The sequence below is a fragment of the Asterias amurensis genome, chromosome 9, assembly GCF_032118995.1.
Source record: "Asterias amurensis chromosome 9, ASM3211899v1".
Taxonomy (NCBI): domain Eukaryota; kingdom Metazoa; phylum Echinodermata; class Asteroidea; order Forcipulatida; family Asteriidae; genus Asterias; species Asterias amurensis.
Window position 1 is genome coordinate 11893750 of NC_092656.1, and position 24518 is coordinate 11918267.

General features: G+C 38.5%; 3 protein-coding genes across 4 annotated transcripts; 1 reads left to right on the top strand and 2 right to left on the bottom strand.

The window, feature by feature from the left end:
- Positions 1-1021: 1021 nt before the first annotated feature.
- LOC139942156 (probable ribosome biogenesis protein RLP24) lies at positions 1022-7334 on the bottom strand. Of its 2 annotated transcripts, XM_071938892.1 has the most exons (6): positions 7166-7334; positions 5992-6105; positions 5603-5739; positions 4776-4861; positions 3168-3285; positions 1022-2816 (listed from the first exon to the last, which is right to left on the bottom strand). In XM_071938892.1, the coding sequence occupies exons 1-5, from the start codon at positions 7244-7246 to the stop codon at positions 3209-3211; spliced, it is 495 nt and encodes a 164-aa protein (XP_071794993.1). In that variant the 5' UTR covers positions 7247-7334; the 3' UTR covers positions 1022-2816; positions 3168-3208. The 2 variants fall into 2 exon arrangements, with proteins under 2 accessions (XP_071794993.1, XP_071794992.1); XM_071938891.1 differs by having other exon boundaries at positions 1022-3285; positions 7166-7332.
- Positions 7335-8461: 1127 nt separating this feature from the next.
- LOC139941757 (betaine--homocysteine S-methyltransferase 1-like) lies at positions 8462-16692 on the top strand. The gene is made up of 8 exons (XM_071938371.1): positions 8462-8611; positions 10757-10898; positions 11389-11507; positions 12086-12277; positions 12536-12683; positions 13174-13356; positions 14143-14371; positions 15124-16692. Exons 1-8 carry the CDS (start codon positions 8585-8587, stop codon positions 15287-15289), a joined length of 1206 nt encoding a protein of 401 aa, XP_071794472.1. The 5' UTR covers positions 8462-8584; the 3' UTR covers positions 15290-16692.
- A 127-nt stretch (positions 16693-16819) lies between these two features.
- On the bottom strand, positions 16820-24368 carry LOC139941758 (E3 ubiquitin-protein ligase CCNB1IP1-like). Its single transcript, XM_071938373.1, has 11 exons — positions 24240-24368; positions 23165-23255; positions 22795-22854; positions 22192-22337; positions 21362-21476; positions 20818-20838; positions 20265-20356; positions 19792-19814; positions 19108-19223; positions 18639-18707; positions 16820-18189 (listed from the first exon to the last, which is right to left on the bottom strand). Exons 2-11 carry the CDS (start codon positions 23238-23240, stop codon positions 18041-18043), a joined length of 867 nt encoding a protein of 288 aa, XP_071794474.1. The 5' UTR covers positions 23241-23255; positions 24240-24368; the 3' UTR covers positions 16820-18040.
- Positions 24369-24518: the final 150 nt, after the last annotated feature.

Below are 24518 nucleotides of genomic sequence, written 5' to 3' on the forward strand. Positions count from 1 at the left end.
TTTGTAAAGTGCTGTTATCAAAACCCAGATGAAAGGTCGTGAGTGATCTTGTCCCGAGTGTTCTCATAGTGTGGGAGAAGGCTAAGAACACCGCCCAAACTCGACCACAAACTCTGGATCAAAGTTTGTTGTCGGAAGTTAATCCACAAGACGGCGCTAATTTATAACAATATAGTACATCAAGTTTGCGGTAACACCATGTGGATATCTCTTTTGAGTAGCATTGACGGTGGTTATCGACTTCCGAGCATTCTCCTAAAAACGTCAGTGTGCTCTGAAAACGATCTGATCGAAATCTTTACTAGTTTTTAGCATCTTTTTACCCACCGTTTAGATTTTAGACCCCCTTTAATATCCAATGTGGTTCCACCCACAAATAGGAGAGACCCAGGGAGTAGGTCCACATCTTAAAGGGACACGTTGCCTTGGATCAGACGAGTTGGTCTATTTCAAGTGTTTAAAACCGTTTGTTATGAAATGCATCTGGTTAGAAAGATGTTTTAAAAGTAGAATATTATGATCCACACAAGTATCATTCAAAATTGCACGGTTTTCCTTTTACGTCGCGAACTATCACGGTCGGCCATTCATGCCCATAAATGGCCGACCGTGTTAGTCGACGAGGTAAAAAGAAAACCACGCAATTTCGAGGCATATTTGTGTAGATCATTGTATGCTACTTTTACAATATCTCTCTAACCATATGCATTTTGTAACAAACGGTTACAAACGCTCTTTATAGACCAACTCGTCCGATCCAAGGCAACGTGTTCCTTTAACACGAGAATTAGCCCAATACCAACCAAAGTAATTCTTCACAAACTGCAAACATTTTCTTCGCAGCAGGACTGCATCTTTTTCAATCATTCAACAGAACAACTCGTTGAATTTTTAGGCGATCCATTCGCATGGAAAAAGGTTAATCTTGTGCACATCCTTATTTCAATAGTGGCAATTTAAACAGACCTTGCCAGTTTGTTATCCTGTCATAATAAACAATCAGAGCATCACAACACACAAGTACAGTTGTCTTATTTTATTTAGCTTCTTTTTTTTTTACAGCAGAAAAATGTGACACAACAATTTCAATTTGATCTTGATTGAAAGAAACCATATCGAAACCCTGGCTTCAGCTGAAGCTCAGTCAGATTTATTTGTTTAATTGCATGCTTTCCTTACAAGCTTCAAACAGGAAGACAGTACCTATAAAGCTGCAGCCGAAGTAGACTTGACTCAAGTCCCAATCCCGTGTCAATCTCAGAAAAGTGTTGTTTTGTGATGTTCTGCATTCCCCAACCTGTCGGGACCACAACATTTTGCACAGGAACGGTACTTGAATCAAGTCTACAACCGAAGCCCCAGCCCAAGCCACAGCTCCAGCTGTCATCTCAAAATTGGCTTCAAAGTGATAAGATTGGGAGCTATAACATCAATACCTTCTGTACTCCTAAGGAAATCTCAGTCAGCTGAAATACCCGATTGTGTTTCCTTCAGATGTTAAAGCAATGTCTTCGAAGCTCAAAGCCTAAACAACAAGTTTGAATAACTCAAGCAGTATTTGAGTCAAACCCTCATAGGATTAGTCACACTGTGGGCTCTGGGAAGACTTCACAAAGCATTACAATTTATCACAAGACAATAATTTTCTGTATTACCATAGTTAGCGGTATTGCGAGATCGCACTTTACTTAGCAACGACGATATCTTTTGCAGTTAAAATCAATGTTAGCTCCTTGTGAAATCAGCCCCAGGGCTAGATTTCATAAAGCAATCAGATTCATCTTATAAGATGAGTTGTCAGTATCTACAGAGTGACAAGGACATCTTAAGATAGATCAATCTTAGTTCTTTATAAATTTCAGCCCAAAACGTGTTTTTTTTTACCAATTTTGCACAAAAAAATTCTGAGGGCCGAAAGATAGGAATTTTAGACTAATGTATAAAGCATATCATACTTGAACACACACAAAGGCCTTAACTTACACCATGATTATACATGAGACATACACAACTCTTCATTACCTATAAGCTGTTGAGCCACTATACAACTCTAGCTACCAGGCAATCTTGGTAGTCTAGTTGGTAAGACACTGTTCTAGAATTGCAAAGATCATGGGTTCGAATCCCACCCAAGTAATATATGCCTGTGATATTTTGTTCACAGGACTTGGGAAAGTACCGAGTATACAGTGCTAACACACATCAGTGTATGGGTAAAAACCAAAATGAATATTCTTCATTAGCATATATTGGGAGAGGTAATTATAAAACAGTTTTTTTTCTTCTTGAGTGCCATAATCTGGTTTCCCGCAAGTCCTATTTTGAATCCTCACAGATAGACTCCTGCTGTTGAGCCTGTATTGCACTGAGCCCGATTCAATGTCACTGCTTACACACAGAATCAGGCACTTACAGAGTCCTGTAAAGCATAAAGCCCGGTTCATACTTCCTGTGAATGCGAATGCGATACGAATGTTGGCGTCACAAATTCGCAACGAATAACTCGCAGCAGTTCAACTTTGTTCAACTCACTAACGAATATCGGTGCGAAAGGAGGGTTGTGACGTCAAATTCACTCGCACTCGCATGAAGTATGAACCGGACTTAATTCTGTAGAACTCAGATGAGATTTCCTCTGTATGCAGTGACATGAAATTGGGCCCTGGTGTCTAATGCGACTCTACAACCAGGGGCGAGAGTCATTACTGATTAAAAATACAAATACATGTAGTCTTAAATTTCAATCCACATCTTAAGTCGTGTTTCAAAAAGATGGCATTTCAACCTTTTGTTAACCGCCTGGCATTTACATGTATAAACTCAAATGGGTTTATAAAGTCAGGACTCTAATTTTACACTAGTGTCCCCCCCCCCTTAGAAAACTAAACAAACTTCCCTCTTGGAATCACCCATTACAAACAACTTTAGACAGGAATGTACATTATATTGGGAGAGGAAATTTGAAGAAAAAAAAAATTTTGTTTCTTTTTTCTTGAGTGTCATAATCTGGTTCCCGCAAGTCCTATTTTGAATCATCACAGATGGACTCCTGATATCCAAGGTACCAGTCTATTTGAGACACAAGCCTCATTCCCATTATATACATTATAAATCAGGCAAAAAGGGATGCCACACAAATACCGTCCTGGTCTGAGTATCATTGGCTGTTGAATTCTTTCTTGGGTTTCCACATGCTGGCTCGCGGGATTTATTCTGCCTCCATCTGTTCTGTATTTTTGTCCTGGATGATTTGCACTAACTTCTCTTCCTTCTTCTTCAGTAGGGCTGAGGAGGTAACAAAAAAAAATATTAGTCAGAAATTAACAACAGAACACGATTATGGAAAGGTTTGCAGTAACACCATGTAATAACCATCTCTAATGAGTTGGGGTGGTTCTGAATAGCATGATAGAGATAGTCCCTCCCTTAAAGACAGTGGACACTATTGGTAATTGTCAAAGACTAGCCTTCACAGTTGGTGTATCTCAATAACTGCATAAAATAACTAACCTGTGAAAATTTGAGCTCAATCGATCATCAAAGTTGCAAGATAATAATGAAAGAAAATACCCTTGTCACACGAAGTTGTGTGCGATTAGATTGTTGATTTCGAGACCTCAAGTTCTAAATCTGAGGTCTCGAAAACAAATTCGTGGAAAATTACTTCTTTCTCAAAAACTATGGCACTTCACAGGGAGCCGTTTCTCACAATGTTTTATACCATCAACCTCTCCCCATTAATTGTCACCAAGAAAGGTTTTATGCTAATAATTATTTTGAGTAAATACCAATAGTGTCCACTGCCTTTAAGGCCTGGAACTTCGTCTTTTAGGGGCAACGCCATTTTCAATTTTGCAACTTCTGACAGAATATCTTAAAGTCTATGGGAACCTTTTCAACGGGCACAAAGGCAAAGACCGGGTGTAACACAGGCCGTGGCGTGGCCTTCAAGTTATTCAAGGCAAGGGTATACTTTTGATAATCGTCAAATAACCAATATAAACTAACCAAACTGAAAACAATTTTGCTCAACTGGTCATTGAAGTTGCAAGAAACTTCAGAAGAAAACAAAAACACCCTGGTTGCATAGAATTTTGAAAACGACCATAGACTGGAGATGGTGTCGTGGGCATACTGTGCACATGGTTGAGTGAATCGGAATCAAGTTCTGATGGCTGGGTCATCAGGGTGTGGGTTCAAATCCTGGTAATGACACTCGTGTGCAAGACACTCAACTTTAATTGCTTCTCATCACCCAGGAGTACAATGTAAATGGGTACCTGTGAGGGCTGAGATGTTTCTTGTGATTGATTAAGCTTTGCAGCACAGGCTGTATACTCCCAAGGGAGATGAGATGTTTTAAGGAATGTCTACGCTCAGCATCCGACACTACTCGCCTCATGGAACCTACATGTAACTCAATCAAGCTTCATAAGTTGGCTTCAAGTCGCACATTCTCACATTTTGCTCCACACACCTGGAATGCACTCTCCACCTCAATCAGGAAATCCAACTCTCTTCGAACATTTAAGAAGTGTATCAAACATTCTCTATAATTCTATCTAATGGGCTGCGTTCTTGACGCAGTGGCGCTATATAAATGCCCTATATGTATGTATGTATGTATGTATGTAATGAAACATATGGCCAAGTGACCAGAGGGTATGATCATTGCGCTATACAAGAGTCAATATTATTATTGTTATAAACTACAGAAGCTAAGATGTTGATGCGAGTGATAAAGTGAAGGGCTATGAGGGAGAGACTAGACTTACCTGCTGCTGGTGATCTGATCAGGTGGATACTGTCCTTCACTTCCTTGATGTCACGTTCCTTGCGGAGTGTTTTACCCTTCTTCAATCTGCACATAATAACACCAAGAAATATTGATAAGCACTCATATCCAAAAGAGTAATAATAGTTGTGTCAGTGCAAAGTCATTGTTGATTTTTCAGAAAAGGCGTTGCATCTTGCATGATAATGTTATGCTAGAGCAAAAAAAGTAAAGCCTGTCGATTCTCCAAAGAAAGTTTTGGATCTCGAATGAAAATGCTCCGAGCAAAAGCGTTGTATCTGGGCGCATACATGTACTAGTTTTATGTGTACATCCGGGCATCTTACACGTACATGTAAGCAAGATGCAACGTTATGACAACTGCTTACTTTAACAAATGTCTTATTATTATTTATTATTATTATTTAATTTTTTAGGAGATACAAAGATAATGTTGTAGGCTTAATCTGACATGGTCCTTAAAGAAATTAATGTAATTTTCATCAAAACGCATTTTCTAAAGCTCCCGAGTGAATGGAGTTTTTTGGTCAAAACAAACAGGACTTTTGTAGCTTTTTTGTAGCTTTTAATTGTTTTACCATTTGTAGGCGTTAAACGTTTATGTCCTTCTGATTAATTTCAGATATAAACTTGTAAACAATAATACATGGCTAACAGATGGGAACTTTCCCAAACATATTTTTCATAAAATAAAAATGCTACCAAAATGAGCTGAAACTTGAGCCTTGATAATAAAAGCTTGAATTATCAGCATTTTATGCGATCATCGATATAAATAAAATTTTAAAAAGTTTTTCCTAAACGAACCTGTTGATAATGAACTGATCTTGTCTCTTCTGTTTAATTTCTTCTACTCTTGCCATTGCCATGATTGTCTTCTTCCACAATTCACGGCTGTATTTCACAGGGACATTCCGCCTCTTCTCAAACTCAAGAGAATTATCCTGCATAAAAAAAAAACACACATACAAAAAACATCAATGTCTCGGTTTTGAGAACGAGCACTTCAGCGTTATTTTACCTGACAGGTGTGAGCTTCTTAATCATGAATGAAATCTGAGCCACCTTTTTGAGGGAGAAAACAGGAAAAAGAAAACAACGTAACAAAGTTAACACACGGTGCTCCTGCACACATGATATCCCTAGATGCTTACCTCCCCTTCAATTGCACAAGAAAGAACAATTTTGAGACTTACCACTGCCAGTTCTTTCCCAGCAGCCTTCCTGAATGCCTTGGTCCAGCGAACTTTACGGGGGTTGCGCTTCTTCTTGAATGCTTTGTGGCACTTGCCGCGACAGAAGCGGAAAACCTTAAAACATCAAAACGAGAGAAAAGTAGATGTTAAATAATAACATTGACATACATTCATCACTTAGTCAGAGAGCCGAGAAGGTTTCTTGCATAATAACTTCATGTAATATTTGAGTTCTGCTGTTGCCAATTTGCTATGATTTTCCACATGACCCAGCTACAAAAAAGACACAACAAACTACCTTGGAAATCACCTAATAGTCCCAAGACTATCTTCACAATAGGGCAACTTTCTGTATGGCGACACCACTTTTTCACTCATTTTTACAAAACGGGACATCTCACATTGATTGAGTTTAATTAGATACTATACTATTTCATATGGAATGAAAAAGTGGTGGCGCCATACGCAATTATGCCTATTGATTATGAATCATGTATGATTTTCCAGAGGACCCAACTATGCCTTTTTTATGGAAAAAAAAGGTGGCAAAAAGATACAACAAAACAACTTGGACTTCACCAACATGAACTACTCTCGTACTCTGGCTTCACCAGTTCACGTTATGTCAAGGATTTAATATCATCGGGCATCAACTCACGACAACATTTTGAAAGTTAACACTCCCCCCCCCCCCCCCCTCAAGTCAATCACCCACGGCCCGCTCCTTATTTGATAAATATCAACATCGTAATTTACTGAAAGCAAATCACTTTATCAACAATGTACATTAATTTAAATGCACATAAATTGTGATGGCTGCATTGTTATCACTGTACGTACGCCCAAAGCAAATGACATTCACATTTGTGTTGTTGACACAGTTAATAATTAATTATTAATACACAAAATGTTTTCATAACTGTACAGGTTCTACATGATCATACTTTTATCCCATACAAATTGTAATGGCCGAGAAGTTCCAATCCAAAGAGTGAACATTTGGTCACATTGGTGTGAAAAAGTAAAGTGTTAGTCCATCCATGGAATGGAGGTAGAAATTGAGTACCTCCATCCATGGTCCATATCATGTCCACTGCCTCCGTCCATGATTAAAAAATAAACCATTAAAAACCATGTAGAAAAAGTGTATCATCGGGATCAGTTGATTACTTACCTTACTGTCATTTCGGACGAACTGTATTCCATGTCCTGGATAGACAGGACAGGAGCAAAAGTAGCACTTTTCTATTCTCATTTTGGTGATTTTTTACTGTGGCATTTAACTTTTTACAATCATCTATGCATGCATGCGCTGCATACTGCGTTTGTGTGCTGTAAGTGTGTATCTTGCACGTGTGAGACTTCGCTGGTAAACTTACTCTCATTACAAAATGATAGCAGTTGAACGGGAACCAAGTCAGGTATTTCTCTGAAAACGTATAGTTCATGTTGGAAGCGGGGGGGGTGTTGAAGTTGGGGGGGGGCAATGATTGAACCGCAGAAAGTAGAGGCGCAGAGCCTTCCACTAATGGCTCAACATGAATAAACAATTTGATTTTTTATGTGTTGCAAAATGTCAGTCCTTGCCCCAAAAGAAAGACTATAAATCACGATTAATGTATCTATCTACAAATAACCGGTGATAGAGGGCGTCCCATAATTTGGTAGCACGAACTGTAAGTTGGATGATATTTGTATTTGCTACGATGGCTCGTGAATACCTTTAAAAACTTGTTTACAAACTGCTGCCTGCCTCACGTTGTACGAACCAGTGAAGAGCGCGACATCGTAAACATCAATCTATTTTCACGTAGAAGAAAAACAATTGACAAAGCAAGAAAACCACATCATCAACATCAAAATGCCAAATATAAAACATACCTCAAGAGGATTACAAAATAGTTAGCAATTACTTCAGGCAGAGTCTTCAGCGACACCGCAGTGAAATTTGACTGAGGGTACAAATGGGTCACACGGGCACTAATCTTTCATTCATCTTTGGGTTGTGTCTGTAAACATGTGCGTCAATATTTTGAATAGTTCAATGAGATCCCATTGTGGATCCTATTGTGTCCCATGAATATGTCCCAAATTCCACACCTATCAAATTTTCAATTGGGTTGGTCCCATCCCATTAAATCCCATTATTTTTTTCCATGTGAATTTTTTTCCTGGATTGGAAGTGGTGCCAATATTGCGTTCATGCCCCCCCCACCCCCCCCCCCCCCCCCCAATACAAAGATGTTACCTTGGTCGAAGTAGGTGATTTCATCCCTAACCTAAGGAGGTCATTCTTCACAAGTTGTGTACAATTGAACCCCTTCCCATAAGTGTGAAACTGTGCGGGAAAACTGCGTGAGTGCGCGGCGTTGGCCTCCCTGGAATACAACGTGTTCTTCCTGGGCCATCGTAGGTCGCTAATTGTGTGATGGTGCATACACACACGTAGCATGCACATGCGCCTCGTTTATTTGCGTTGACTGATCTCTTCAGCCCTGGGCAATCAACGCGGCTAGACACAAATCGCTAGCTGTCTTCATTTTGTCAGCTTTTACGTTCTTTTCCTTCTTGCAGAGCTGAGAAGAGGTTGACCATGTCGGAAGCCAAGAAAGCTCGCACAGTAAGCTTGTTTCTTTATGATACATTATTTTGTAAATGGTTGAAATAATCGGCACTCGGGGAACTTTGGCCTTGCAAAAAAACTCAAAAATGCTTTAGCATTTTATGGGGGTGGGAACCGGCCTATACTGCACAGTGTGCCAATGTTGCATTGGGTCGGGCGTCCGTCTCCCTAGCCAGTTAACACACCCAGCCGAGGTCAGTCAACCCAGGAACAACTGTGTTAAATGTCTGAACATTGTCTGCTGGAGGTAGCCGCCAATTTTAAATTCAAGGTCGGGCGGTTTTTGTTCGGTTGGGTTTCTTTTGTTCTGTGTGCCGTACGAATAATGCATACGTGCGGCTTTTCCTTGCCTCAGCTGACATGGCTGAGGGGGAGCTGAGTTTTTTTTTCTCATTTCTTTGTCATGTCTCAAGTCTGTGTGCCATTCAAACTTGCAACAAAAAGAACTGTAAAAAAACATGGACATGATGATGGAATTTATGTAATCCTCCTTTTGTTTGAAGCTTTACTACCATAACTACAGTTCAGTTGCATGTCTGATGAATATCAATAAGGAATAAGTAAGAATGAAGGTATTTTACTACACATAAAATCAGTAAAAATAAAGACAATTGGTTTCATGGATTTGAACATGCTCAGAAAGTTCTTTTCACAACAAGTGCGACTGACTGAGCTGAGAATGAGATAAAATAAATGAAGTTTAAGGGGCCTAATAAATAAATAGAAATTAAAGTCAAACGCCAACCTCCATCAAGTCCAACATTTTAAATCAGAATTTGTGTCGGAAACATCAAAGGGAATTCAAGGGTTCTGTTAGTTGAAGTCTGAAATCGGCCACCACTTGTTTATCTTTCTTGAATTTATATTCAAACAATTTTGAGTTAAATAATTATCTATGTGGTTGCCTATGTTCATGTGGGTAAAAATTAACAAACAAGTGGTGGCAGGATACAAACAGTATTCCTATGTTTTCTTCAGCTTACACTTTTTATAGATAACATTTCTTTAAGGTGTCTGTGGTCAAGGATTCAGGTTTCCGGCGCAAAAGGGTTGACAGAATGTATTTCAGATAGGCACTTTGAACTTTTGCAAAATCATTAAAAAAAAAAACAATTTTTGGGTATGGTGATTTTGACAACTATGCTGGTTACATTCAAGTTTATTTTTAGTTCCTTTTAGAATAAGTGCTGCTGTGCACTATGATACTAACCAAGAATCGTATGGAGAGAACAAACTGGACATTTTCAGTTTCAGTTTCATAAGTCGGAGGAAAATCTTCGATAAATTATGTTTTTAAAGCCCACACAATCAAGTAGGGACTGAAAACACACAGTCCACATGGTGCCCCGCCCCACAGGATTTTAACTGGGTCCTAGAGATGAAAGTATTGGATTAGTGCTAAGTCTTTCCTTGTGTAATAAAAGTAGACCTGAATTTTCTAGGCGTGGCATTTTGCTCTAGTGCAAATTTCTTTTTTATAAAGGCTGGGACTGAGACTAATAACTTGGCCAAAAAGTCTCAATAGCAAAAGGTTGGGTTTAATGTCCATTTCCTTAAATGCTTGATTGAAATTTTGTGATGTTATTTTATTTTTACAAGTTATGAATGTGATTGAGCCTGAAATGTATGCCATTGCATGCATTTGATAAAGGGATCTGAGGTGGATTTCACAAAGCAATAAAATTCATCACGAGACGAACAGTCTGTATTACCATAGTGATTTATAATGTGACATCACACTTTACTTAGCACTACGATTGATTTGCAGATAAGATCAATCTTCTCTTTGTGAAACCGGCCCCAGGAGTCAATTTCACAAAGATCCTAGGACTTGTCCTGTTATCCTATAAGAGATATTTAAACATTTAGGCTAGTCTTAACTCAAGATAAGACTAGTCTTTACTCTTTGTGATCCAACTCAGCGTGTAACTATTCACACTCATGGGGCAGCTTGTAGGTGTGCGATGGGGTGCCGGTGCGATCGCAGGCCTCAATCAGAAGGACTGATCAATACTATATATATGCCAACCTGCCTGCTGCGCTGTTGTGCTGGACAAATTGGTGGGCAATTGTTGATTGCAGATATTTCCATTGAACCAAATGACTATTAAATTATTCATTTGTTCTGGTTTAAATTTAAAGGAGAAGAGAGGTTTTTTGGAGCGATTGGCAGCTGGGGAAGTTATTATTGGAGATGGTGGTTATGTGTTTGCACTGGAGAAGCGTGGCTACGTGAAGGCTGGACCATGGACCCCAGAAGCTACTGTGGAATACCCAGAAGCAGGTTCGTTAACTTGGAAATATTCTTGTATTTCAATGTTTAAATGTTTGATTGTTTGGTATACACTTATAAGCTGTTTTAAGGTTTAAAACAAGTTCCTTGAAAGTGCCGCAAAATGCACACCATGTTTTGTTTACAAACGAATCATGTGATAAAGCAATGACACTGTTTCCAATAATTTTTCAAGAATCCTTTTTGGTTCGGTTGTGAAAGCCATCTGCAACAATATCAGCAGACACAGTTCCTTGGAAATTGAGCTTATTTATGAAAAACAAGACAATCTTAAAAGGCTTTATGTCACTTAAGTTACATTTACAATACCCTAGATTAACAACAGATTTCTTTATAGGATGTAAGATTTGTTTTCTGCAACACCTTTGTAGTAACCCTAAAACTGTTGTAAAAATTCCAATCAGCTTATGACAAACAAAAGTGTTGTAAGCTCAGAAGAACTTTTTGTTATAAAAGTTTATCAAATTGCTTTATCTCATAGTACGTCAGCTGGCCCGTGAGTTTTTGAGGGCCGGTAGTGATGTTATGCAAGCATTCACCTTCTACGGCAGTGATGACAAGCTAGAGAACCGTGGCAACGTGTCCCAAAAGAAACACACAGTAAGTCCTGAGAAACATTTATATGCTTCAAAGAAAATGCATTGTTGCATCACAAATTTAACTTTGTATATAACTTTGTATACCAATTTCTAACATTCTTCCTACATACATGTTTAACTAAAGTTTGATTTAATGTTTGTTTTTGGGTGTTTTCCATGGAGCAAACGACGTGTCTGTATAAGAACAAAAAGTAGCTAAGCACAGAAAAATTTGTTAAACAGAAATACCAGCCAAAGTGCCATAACATTTGTGTTGGTGTGACTGGTACCCTGCTCTTTTTCACTGACAGCAGGGCTCAAATTTGACACTGGACCACAGGCCCGAGGCTGCTAGTTTTAGAGTGGGGCCTGTAAAATCATGACGGGACAAATCCAACTAGCTTTGATTTTCAATTGAATAAGAGTTACTTTCTTTGTAGACTGGTTTTGGACTTTGGTGCCCCATCAAAAGTTTCCCATCGACTTTTAAGATTTTCCAAATTGAAGTACCCTTTGCAAAATGAACATGACCCTTACCCTCTCAAAGATCATGGATGAAATTCCAGGCCTGATTCAAACTTCTCCCTTTTCCCACACCAGGGATCTGCTGTCAACGACGAGGCTTGTAAGATCGCCCAAGAGGTTGCCAACGAGGGTAACGCCTTGGTAACCGGAGGCGTCTCCCAGACACCCAACTACCTCTCGGGGAGCGGCAAGGAGGCTGTTCAAGAGCAGTTCCGCAAGCAGGCAGAGGTCTTTATTAAGAACGATGTGGACTTCCTCCTTGCTGAAGTGAGTCGACTCTTTGAGGTTTCACGTCTTTCAGAAATGAGATGTCTCTCGAACACCTGAACAATCTGCTCCGCGGTAGTCGAATTTTAAAAAGCAAGACAGTTCTCTAAGAACAAACTCTACCTGGCAGAAGATATAAACATGGTGCAACCTCAAACCAAATTTTTTAGAAAATTACTCCCCAGTACTTGCTGCTTAAGCAGCTCTATGTATGTCATCACCCGGCGCTAACATTAGTTTCTGATTTTGTTCCCTCAGTATTTTGAGCATGTAGAGGAAGCAGTGTGGGCCGTTGAAGAGCTGAAGAAGACCAACAAGCCAGTGGCAGCCTCTCTGTGCATTGGCCCCGAGGGAGATCTCCATGGCGTCTCAGCCGGTGACTGTGCCGTCAAGTTGGCTAAAGCAGGTAAGTTATGGGGCCAAGACTCTCTATAGCACTAATTCCTTCTAAAATTCTTCCAAGATCCTATGCTGAAAGTTTATAAATTATTTGGAAGGATTTTGGCAGGGGGCACCCTTAATTTTTCCACTTACTAGCCAGTAGGACTAACTACTTTGTCGTTTCAGGAGTATATCGGCTTATCACTAGACCATTCAAATAGGAAAGTTTTGAGCACTCAGCTGGCCAGCCAGGCCACTGAATTCAAACTGGTCCTGAGGTGTGTAGCTGTTAGCCAGCAAACCACTTTCAAGGGGAGCATGTTTGAGAATGTCAACCCAAATAACAACTGCTTATCACTCGTCAAGGCAACCCGACACAATTGATTTAGCTTTTTCTACGCATTTTTAAAAAGACCATCCAATCACTCGCCTTTTGAATATATTACTTGCGCAAACCAAAGTTATTTTTTTCTCAACCGAACACTTTGAACAATTGTTGATCTATTTATATGAAGGTGCGGATGTCGTTGGCCTGAACTGTCACTTTGGTCCTGATGAGACTCTGCAGACCATCCGCTTGATGAAGGCTGCCCTCGATAAGGAAGGCCTGAAACCTTACTTGATGACACAACCCCTGGGCTTCAAGACTCCTGATTGCAACAAGCAAGGATTCATTGATCTACCCGAGTTCCCATTCGGTGAGTTTTCTCATGACTATTTTTGTAAAGGAACACATTGCCTTGGATAAGGGAAGGTGAAAGGTGTTTGAGAATAGTTTGTTAACAGTGCATATGGTTGGGAGAGATGTTTAAAATGCGTAGAATATAATGATTTCAATAAAAAATGCTTCAAAATTGCACGTTTCAAATTGTTGACTCCTCAAAATTTGAATTTGCAAAATAAATGAAAACCATTTCAAGGCAACACATCCCTGTAAAACAATCTGGTTTGAAGACTTATCTTTTTAAATAAACTTTTTCATAAAAGTGTTGGGTTTTTTTCGATAGATTTGTTGCTCTCCTCATAAGTACATTGTGTCTATCTACCATCTTTATGTTTCATGTAATTTCTTTTTTAACATTATTGTATGAGAAGTCCCGTAAGGGTGACATCGTTTATGGATTTTGGTATTTTAACTTTCAAACAATTTGTTGTGTTAATTTTGTGATTTTTGCTGTTGTTACTATTTTAATAGTTGTCCTTTTGCTGCTGCTGCTCAGTTTATTGTTTCTTGATTATTTTGTTATGCGCTTGTGTACATTTTTATGGAATGGGTAAGTTCAATTTAAATCAATACATTGTACTTTGTATTGATAATAATATTCTCAGAAAATGGTGATGAGAGTTATTTTTCTGAATTACGGGCAGCAGTGCCTTTTGATGTAGTCTATAAAACCAAACCAATTGATTTAATGATAAATAACATAAAAAGAATTCAAAAGGGAGAATGCCTTTGACATATTGATTTATTCCCAAATACGCAGGTCTGGAACCCCGCATTGTGACCCGCTGGGATTGCCACAAGTACGCCCGTGAGGCCTACGAAATTGGTGTACGTTACATTGGAGCCTGCTGCGGCATGGAACCCTACCATGTCCGTGCTATCGCTGAGGAGCTGTCTGAAGAGAGAGGTTGCCTACCTCCAGGATCAGAGAAGCACGGTCTATGGGGAGATGGTCTGCGCCAGCACACCAAACCATGGGTTAGAGCGAGGTATGTACTTAACACCAGTGTTGTAGCTAGACCAATTGCAGTGGTTAGCTCTAAATCCAATTTTGTCCACAATGGGCGAGAGGTTCAAGAAAACTATTCGTGTTTAGATAAGGGGCCATCATTGCTCAAGAGCAATCTGGGGGAAATCCGTGCTTGGCAGGGAAGTGTATTTTGCTCAGATTGCTGCCCACAGTTTGATAGTTCAGGGCAGGCCCTCCTGGCACCGCCCACCGTGGCTACAACACTGCTTGACACGCTCACACAGCTCTTGCGTTGCAGTCACTCTGTGGACGTTCTAAGGAAAATTCTACTTTTTATCACTGGTAAAAACCCTGTGTGGACGTTTTAAGTCCACATGTTGTTTGAAAACCTTGCCTTATGTGGATCTACTTTGTTCTTGGGTCCATGTTTCGTAAGTAATGCTAAGCCAACTTCTCTTGTCATATTTAATAATGATACCACTTGTCCAGAAAATTTAAGCTTGGATCTGCTTGACTGGTCAGGTTTCCTTGCTTAATCCTAACCTTAACAGGGCCCAAAATTTAGGACCCTACTCTCAATCCCAGTGAGTTTCAACAACCGCCCTTTTAACGGAAATTTTGTTAAATCAGTAACTTATAGTTTGATAAATATCTTTTAATTGTCAGAGTATACTTTATTGACAATCTAGTTATGTATACCGATAAAGGATACTTGTACATCTAAGTTTATAGTCAATTATTTTGCCTTGTTTTCCCCCCTTCCCATTTTAGAGCTCGCCGTGATTACTGGGAGAATCTGAAGCCCGCAAGTGGGCGCCCAGATTGCCCTCAGGTGTCCAAACCAGACAGTTGGGGCGTGACCCAGGGCGACAAGGATCTGCTCCAGAAGACGGAGGAAACTACCGACGCTGAACTTAAAGATCTTTTCAAGAAGTAGGAGAGAGAGTTGAAATATCATGAAAGCCACTGGTGGGGAAAGACAAGCAACCAGTAAAATGGCATGTATTCAGTGGAGAAATTGTTAAATAGTTTTTTGACTGCAAGTAGAATGTTTTTAGATTTGTTTGTAGTTTTTTCTTTTTTTCTTAATAGGTCATTTCCAAACGTTTCTTTGTGAAACAAACGCATTTGATTTACCCAAGAAAAATATTGACATTGTTTTGAAAAGGAATGTTTCTACTTTTGCCTTGTCTACTTTACTAACCCTCATGATTAACACAAAATGAAGTTTAAAATTGTAAATTTCATTTCCAAAAAACTAAACTAAATTTTATTTGTCCAAGACAGAATCATGTAACAGACATTCCTAATATACAAAACTTTATAAGTGTATACAAGAGATAGATACTTTAAAAGATATCCCATATTGAAAATGTCATATATATTTTTTGTTTCCATCTGGAAATTTATATTTTATTTTGGACTGAGCAGGGTTTCCAGGGTGTGACGTGAAAAGGTTTTTTTTATTGTTAACAAGGTTGTAAACAATTCATACCAAAATACTTGTTTGTGAAACGAAAGAAAATGTGTGTGTAAAAACAAAAGTAAAACAACTTTGAGCTCTCTGTGTCTCAAACCAGCAACTTTTATTTCATTTAAATGAAATATAAAAAGGAGTAGATGTGAAAACAATCATAATTGTTTTACACATCCTTTCCTCTGAAATGAAGGACTTGACTTTAAAAGTGCCTTAACATAAAACTGTAATAATATAGTGAAATTTCAGCGGCAGCTTAATATATTATTGCATTGCTCTGGCCGCCATATTGCCCTTTTTTATTCTTGTAAAGTACATCCCTTTATTTTTCTATTCCGTTGAAATACATTCTTCTTCTTTTGTTGAAAACATCAGTTTAACAAGTTATGATACTTATTTTAGTTTAAAAAGGTTTGTGTTTGAATTGGTGGCTACGGCTGGAGTATAGAAAGCATAGCAATGGCCGAGTCGTAGCCACCAGTTTTGGATACGGCCTTAGAACCAAGAGTTTGACAAGATCTTTGATAGTTCCCTCATGGACTGGTGGAATATTTTTTGACTCTTTTACCTTTTATGATTACTCGACTCTTACCTTTTATGATTGCAATCATTGGATTCGGTAGCAAAATAATCAAAACAAGAAAACATCTGAGTTTCGCTATTGGCCACACATCATATGATTTCTTCTTGATTATTAACAAGTGATTGTTGCATTTCTCGCATTTTTAAAGTTTTGTTTTTGTTAATTTTGTTTATTCCAGGGTTTAAGATCTTTAGTTTATGGTTACAATGTAGACGAGTCATATGAGAAAGTCACAAAATAAATACAGCAATGTGTCTGTAAACTTCCAGCAAAGATAAAACTGTGTAACGCTGTTCTCCTTCCTGGCAAGACAATCTCGTTTTAAAAATGGCAATTTTGCTATTTTCATATTATATATTTTTTTATGAATGAGTCTTACTCGGTCTTATCTTTATCCAAGCATCAGTCAGAAATGTGATTGAAATTTGACAGATTCCAACTAAAATGTCTATGGACAAAACACATACATTTGTGATCCAGAAATGTCCCTGGGAGAACCTAGCCAAGGACCCAATTTCTTAAAGCCTGTAACCACAAAAAGGTGATAAGTGCAGAAACATCTTGCTCAACAGAAACTAGGTATGGTACCAGCCAAAATTCCATCAAGTTGACTTTGTTGAAATTCAGATGCCCCACTCATGTTTTTTTTTGCTGAGCAAGTAAATTTCTGCTCAACAGCTTTATGAAATTTGGCCCTGATAGGATGCGATTTGCAGCGGAGGAGTTCAACCTGGGCTTGGGAGAACCTTAGAAACCCAATCGCCGTCTGGGGAATGGATCAATTATGCTGTAACTGAGACTTCCTACAGATAAGAACCATTGAGAGGAAATAACTTATGAGTGACCTGGGCCCAATTTCTTCTCTGCTTACCGCAAAATTCTGCGCTTACAATCACCATTCTCTGACACCACTAAGGGTAGAGACGCGACTTATTTTGACCCTACTTTCATAAGGACTTCATCTAATGGATAAATAAGTGCATCACAAAACTGAATTGGACCTACGAGCCCCTCTTTAAATTTCTAGACCACTGCAGGGCTGAGTGGTCACTAATTCCGGTATTGGATTGTCTACCAAGTTTTACCAATACAACTACAGTACGCATTAAGTAACAGACAAATTAAGTAAATGACTGTACCATGACACATGTAACTTATGAACTGCACATTTATTAATAAAAACGCGTAACACAAAACATGCGCAACATTTTTTGCTACAAAAGCCAGCAAATTTAAAAATATATACAGGAATGTTTGCAAAGATAAGTGGTTGGAGGAATGAGACCTGAAGTCAAAACTGAAGTACATGTAGTTCCTACAAGTGTGAATTCAGGCAACTTGGCTCTAAATCAGTTTTCTACCAGTTGTCAAAAAGACAAAAATCGCGACATCTTGTATGCGTTAGATTTCTGCGATAAAACTCTAGCAAAGCTTCACACTTAAGACCAAATAATAACTTAACAAAAGAATCAAATTAGTTTGAGTTATTTTTGTGACCAAACCGCAAACGCTCAAAGGAAGTAAGTAGTTTGAACACCTTTTATCTCCATTTACAACATTTTATTAGAAGACCCAGTGTAAGCGACTTTGTGCACAGCCTCTTAGGTCAGGCTATCAGGCTGGTATATTCAAACTTTCCTGTTGCCAATCCTACGAGCGATCTCATTTGGTGTTCCTAGTTCCATACTGAAACGGTTCTGCATTTGCAGTGGACTGGGTGCCGATGATGGGACAATATTCCGGGTTGGTGTGTAGCTCGGACGCAAAACAAACTCTTCTAGAGAAAAAAAAACCAAGAGAGCAAACCATATCTTATCTCAATTTTGTTCAACATGAGATATGATTATTTCAAGTAATTTTTGTTGGTAAACTCCAAGTAATTCTCGTCTGGAAGGAGTATAGACCTCACAGTCATTTGAGTAAGGCACCCTCGCCTAGAGGTCAAAAGGAGGTAGTTCATTAGCCAATCATGTGTGCTATGTGTACACATCTGCGCAATTCCATTGTTGCGTCATCGGTTTACCTGTAAGATGGTGACTGGATGAGGTCCATGTATTGGTTCATTGCTTCCAAGAAGATCGGCTGTTGTCTTTTTAGATCCCAAAAGTTATAAGTTTGACCCTTTTGGAACCAAGAGTAAAGGAAGTTTTCTATATACATTGTAGATTTATTTACTGATGCGTTTGCAATTATTGACGGGTTCTAAAAATTAATAGCAATACTTACTCTCTGCTGGTGATGTAAGTCTAGCTCGGTCACCTCCACCTCGATGACGAGTTGGATGATAAGAGCTCTCTACAACAACAAAATAAATATCATGTCTGTCTAACTCCAATACACATTAATAACGAGATTCCGAAAACATGTGGCCTTGGATCGAGCGAGTTGGTCTATTAAAAATCATTTGAAACCGTTTGTTATGAAATGCATACAATTAGAGAGATGTTTTAAAAGTAGAATAAAATGATCGACACAAAAATGCCTCGAAATTGCACAGTTTTCCTTATACTTTGCGAACGAATATAGCACTTCAAGATTACGATACAACCTGTCGTTGCAGCCAGGGGATCACCAAAGTTTGAACAAAGACGAATTTACTAGAGCGGGATTCGAACCAACGACCTCCGGATTAACACGCAAGCTCTCTACCAACTGTTTTCCTCGTAGTTTATTACGTCTCATGTATCTTTCTTACCTTCTCCAGATGAAATTGGAATGTCAAAGCTTGTGTTGGGGATTTGCAGCGGAGCCTGACCAACAAAACCCTCATGTGATCCGTTAGGATCCAAAGAACTTGCACTAATTGTTTGTCTGTGAAAATAAAAATTCAAAATTCAAAGACGATGTTTTGGTGAAACTAATTGGATAAAAGTTAGTGCCTACTATGACTAGAGGAATAAGTCATTGAATTAAATCGGCCAAGATTTCTCACTTTACTTTACAGACTATTGTGATGGGTTGGGGTAGGATTATAGATTGGTAACTACCCCAAAAATTAAAGACCATACAAACTTACTTGGTGAAAAGCACTGCAGCTGTTGATAAACCTATTTTGAGAAAGGATTCCCTTCAAAGTAATATGATTTTGATAATTGTTCAGCTAAACGCATTTAGAACCAGAAAAAAACACAATGATTTCATATGCACTCCTTTATGGAGATCAGATTGGAGATCAAGAACAAAACACAAAAGGTCTCCATAGGGGCGGTCTATTAGACTGGGGTATTCCGCAAGGAATTTTGGTTACAAAGTCCATGGGGGGTTCTTACATGTAACTACAGGGACAAAGAAAAGAACGAAGTATAGTCCACAGGGATGCAAACAAACTTAGCGTGTGTGTACTCAACTGCGAAGCATTGTTTTCAAGAACTAGACTTACCTTCTGAGTGAATCATACAGCATCTGCAAGTAGAAAAGAAAAAAGTGAAAATGAGATGACTTTGAAAACTATTTTAATGTTTTCAGATACAGTTTTCGCACATTATGACTGCACTTCAGAGAGTATATCAAAGAAAACAATTGCTTTAGTATATTAATAGAATATTAATTTTGGTTTTCACCCATACACCGGTGTGTTAGCACTGTATACTCAGTACTTTCCCCCGAGTCCTGTGAACAAATATCACAGGCATGTTACTCGGGTGGGATTCGAACCCACGACCCTTGCAATTCTAGAGCAGTGTTTTAGTTAGAATTTTATAAACAGTCAGCTTTCAGACCTTGAGCAAATTTACCGCATACTATTTGCAATTACTCAAAATAATTGTTAGCATAAGAATGGACAGGCGTGCTAGTACAGACAAAATGAAGGGCAACCCAGCAGGAAAATAGGTGATTCATTAACATCCTTACCTGCAGTTTCTGATGCTGTCTGCATCGTTCACCTAATTTATCGGATAACTCATGGGACCTCTTCTTTGAAGATTCAAGCTCTTTTTTCACCGCTGTCGTGGAGTAAAACAAAAATATGAAAGTGTTGCCTATATTTATTTTCAATTTATGATCCTCAAAATGTTATCCTCAATCTTGTGTACAGTACACTAGGATAATTTAAAGAAGCATTCTTTCAACTTGTTTGACATTTTTTGTGTTTCATGGATAACAATAAAACAGGCTTAAAAAAACAGACAAAAATTAATTTTGGTGTGGCACAAAGTAAAGTATTATCAAGATGCTATACGTATAGGAGTTCAAGAAACTTTGCATGGTGGGAGTATAATCAGGTGAGATAACAGAGATCACAAAGTATTCTCCTGATCATCTTGGGGAGGGGGGAGGGGGGGGGGACACATCTTCACTAAGTATCAAACTAATGTGATGCCTACAGCCGGCCAGGAATTGACTTCTTGAATTGGTGATGATGGTCATTGCTCTTGACAAGAAATGAGAGATATTGAAAACTCACCTGAAGTTTGGTTCTTTAGGGCTGAAACATGGTTTAGGTTAAGGTCAATTTCTCCAAAATGCTGTATAAGTTTTCATACTCTTCGAACTTTGGCTTGAATTAAGAAACTTGACTAGAGCAGTCGACAGACTTGAACCTGCGACCTCCAGATTTTAATATACTTGAGTATTGTATCTAGCCCTAATGTTGTCAGGCTGCCTAGGTTCAAGTCCCGCTAGACATTTCTTCTTGTTCAAACTCAAAACAATTAAAACCAAGCCAGTTTCCCTTGGGGTGTAATTACATAAATCTTGCTTATATTTAACAATACCATTCTTTCAAAATTTACGAACCCTTTCTTTTAGAGCTGTATGCGAAAGTAAAGCGCAAACAATTCTGTTCACCAGAGGAAGAAAAAATAACCAACCAAAATACCAAGTCATGTGTTGAGTTTGTTTATGATCAAAAATCCCAGCTCTAAGTTTTTGTGTAGCAGAAAGTTTAATGAAGTATAGTTTTTGCTTATAATGCAGGTTTTGAAGATTCAAAACTGTTTGAAGGATACCCGCTACTTCTGCTTGTAGTTTGGTGACTGTGTGTTCATAGTATTGTTCCAACTGTGCACTGCGTTCCTTGGATTTATTTGAGACGTAGTCTTGATAGATCTTCTCTTGTTGAACCTTTAACATGGAGAAGATATTAAAAGAAAATTATCATCTTGGGCCCCAAATCTCTTTCAACTTTTATTGAATAGCAAAAGGCAGTTAAGTTTTGTGTAGAAATTGTTAGACAATATTACATGAACATACTTACACATTGGAAAATTTCACATCTGGACTGACGTTTATTATTATTTTTTTATGCAAGTCGCCAGACACACAAGGCCTGAAGGCCACTTCAAGGTGTGGGCTACAATTGTTTTATTCCAGACTCCGTTGCCACCTACTCCTAGGGCTGAAACAGGGACCCCCTTTACAGTCCATGTGGATGTAGGCTTGGGTATCTTCAATCCTTAGCCTGGCCGGTAGAGCAGAAAGCACTAGGCCCTACCTCCCTAATTGTACAAAGCAAGTGTCACGACCAGGACTCAAACCCAAACTCTGCTCTTCACCGCTCGGCCATGACACACTATGTCCGGGAAATAGGGTAAACCTTGCAGTCTTTTGCGGTTGCTATGAGCATTTTGGTATGAGCCGCTTGTGGCCGCTATGGTCTGTAAAGGATTATCGGTAATAGTTCAAACTATAGTCAGAGTCAGACAGTTTCAAACTCTAGAGTAGACGTACTAACTTTGGACAGTTCTGTCCGATGATAACACAAGTCGCTGGTTGGAATTTTTTATACAAGACTGACCAAAGTAATCACAGACCAGCCTTTTCAAAAGTTATACCTCACCTGGTATCTCCAAAAGGCCATGGCTCTTCCAGACACTTCTTGAATAACATCAGGCTTCTGTCCTGCTAAGACCATTGATTTGTACTGCTCCGATGGCGACAAGTCAATGCGGACAATGTCAAACTTTCCTGGTAGGTTGGTATCACCTTCAAAACAAAATCGCATTTAAATGTAGGGTCATTTAGATGCAAAACAGTCATCATTTTAATAAAGTTATAACTTCTCTGCCATTTTCTCAAAATAATATGAAATAGTCTTGCATTGAGCGCGACAACTCATTTCTTTGTAAAAACAGCAATACAATTATTATGCTCCAACTTGGTTTAGTTTTCTTAAAATTTTTAACTATTCACCTTCAAATTTTAGCAAAGAAACAATCTCTTGCAAAACCAGAGAGAATGAGAATTTTTTATAAGCAATAAAGTAATTTCAGCTTCTTTGTTTGTTTGCTGTAAACACAAAAACACAACATTGAGAACTTTACCCTTGCCATCCCATGACAATGAAACTAATAATTCTTTTATATTTCACCCCAGTCCCATCTCATTAAGCTTACATCTCATTTGGCTTGAACACACTGCATCTTTTATTAAATTCACTTACATGCTGGGCATGAAAAGCATCTGTTAAACTCTCTTGTACCGTCCTCGTCACAAAAAATGTCTGTAAATGGAATTCTTGTAAATGGAAAAAATCTGTCAGATGCTTGGATGTTGATAATCTTACCTTACTAAAGATAAAAATATCTTATTTTGAACAATAATATTGATCTTGAAAATAATTTCTGAAGATTTGTTTTTACTTAACCCTTGCAAAATGTGAAAGCTGTGCCCTTCAAATCAAAACGAAATCTCAAGTCTGGGCCCCCCCCCCACCCCGGCATAAAAACACAACTTAATACTAATACATATATACATACTGTACTTACAACATAAAGTAATTTTTATAGCTGAAATAAATGCAAAAAGGATACGTGAACACGAGGTGACCCATGCAAAAGAGCTTAGCCTCTTCCTACACTTCTTGAAATTGCAAACCATATCATCCATGTTTCTCTATCCTCCCTGCAAGGAAATAATCATCATGCAAAGTGCAGTGGTGAGACTGAGAAAACAAAATCTTGTACAAAACATCTGGAACACCTTGGCAGGGCTCAAATTTATCAACGACATAATTGTTTGTTGAAGAAAAATTGTTGAAAATGATACAAAGAAAACATTTAAACTTTGATATATGTGCACTATATCCTTCTGTTAATACTGTTAGTGTTAGTGTTAGTGTTTACATGAGAAAAAAAAACAATGCCACTGCACAGTGTTAGTGTTTACATGAGAAAAAAAAACAATGCCACTGCACTGGCACTGGTTACTCCTAAATACGTACTAGCTAGAACTAACTAAGACTAAGACTCAGACTCAGAGGTCCGTTCGGCTGTCATCTCCACGACAGCCGAACGAACCTCATAGTTCTACTAGAAGAGTATGGGCTTTTTATGGCACTAGGATCATTATGAGACATTGGGAAGCAGATGACTCCATCATCATGAATGTATTCTTTTATTACCGTTTTTTATAATATAAATCAAACCTTTTCTCTGAATTGCTTCACGAAACTCTAGGTAGTCTAGTAGTTAGTAGTAGGGCTAGCAGCTAGCCCAATTATTAAATTAATACAATACAAGTGTCATCCGACCAGGCAGATGGCACCAGTACAGTAATAAGCCTTTTTGAGATATGGCCGACACAATGCTACAACACTATAAAATTTGGGTAAATTTGTGTGTTTACATCCAAACCAAACAGTGCACTCAATCAAAGTCAAATCTTGTCCGCCATACCTCAACAAAGTAAAACTAAAAGCTTAAAATACCATCATGACCATTTAACCAAGCAAGTACTGAAGTAGTGTCCAGTGACAAAACTGTGTACAGTGTGAGTGTTGGCAAACGAATCGGGACAAAGGCAATGACTTAATGAGCAGAAACGAGAGTTACCAACATAAATTTTCAAGTAATTGTTAAGAAAACAATAAAGAATGTCTACACTTACCTTTTACGGTTGATTCTGAAATATACTACTACGTTTTTATGATTAGTTTTAGTCCGATGTAATCCGATAAACCACCAAATAAAGTTGAAAATGTCAGCATTGCGCCCCCGGCGGCGCGATTGGCCAAAAGTTGATAACAAAATAAAATAACTCTAGAGGGCGCCCTCTCCATAGGGTGAACAAAATTCCTCAAACAAAAATTAAATCTTTTAAATAGATTAGATAAAAGTAAGAATTTTGAAAACCGGTAGATTTATACTACACGAGCTTTTTGCGTAA

Bases quoted from the DNA above. Each gene is read 5' to 3' on its own strand.
- LOC139942156 (XM_071938892.1), bottom strand. From the start codon at position 7,246: ATGAGAATAGAAAAGTGCTACTTTTGCTCCTGTCCTGTCTATCCAGGA. The intron at 5,740-5,991 runs GTAAGTCTCAAA...TTTTTTATGCAG, and splicing joins CTGGGAAAGAACTGGCAGTG to GATAATTCTCTTGAGTTTGA. The intron at 3,286-4,775 runs GTAAGTCTAGTC...TTACCTCCTCAG, and splicing joins GATCAGATCACCAGCAGCAG to CCCTACTGAAGAAGAAGGAA.
- LOC139941757 (XM_071938371.1), top strand. From the start codon at position 8,585: ATGTCGGAAGCCAAGAAAGCTCGCACA. The intron at 8,612-10,756 runs GTAAGCTTGTTT...TTAAATTTAAAG, and splicing joins AAGCCAAGAAAGCTCGCACA to GAGAAGAGAGGTTTTTTGGA. The intron at 11,508-12,085 runs GTAAGTCCTGAG...TTCCCACACCAG, and splicing joins TGTCCCAAAAGAAACACACA to GGATCTGCTGTCAACGACGA.
- LOC139941758 (XM_071938373.1), bottom strand. From the start codon at position 23,240: ATGGATGATATGGTTTGCAATTTCAAGAAGTGTAGGAAGAGGCTAAGC. The intron at 19,224-19,791 runs GTAAGTCTAGTT...TTATTTTCACAG, and splicing joins CTGTATGATTCACTCAGAAG to ACAAACAATTAGTGCAAGTT. The intron at 18,190-18,638 runs GTAAGTATTGCT...TTTTTTCTCTAG, and splicing joins ACTTACATCACCAGCAGAGA to AAGAGTTTGTTTTGCGTCCG.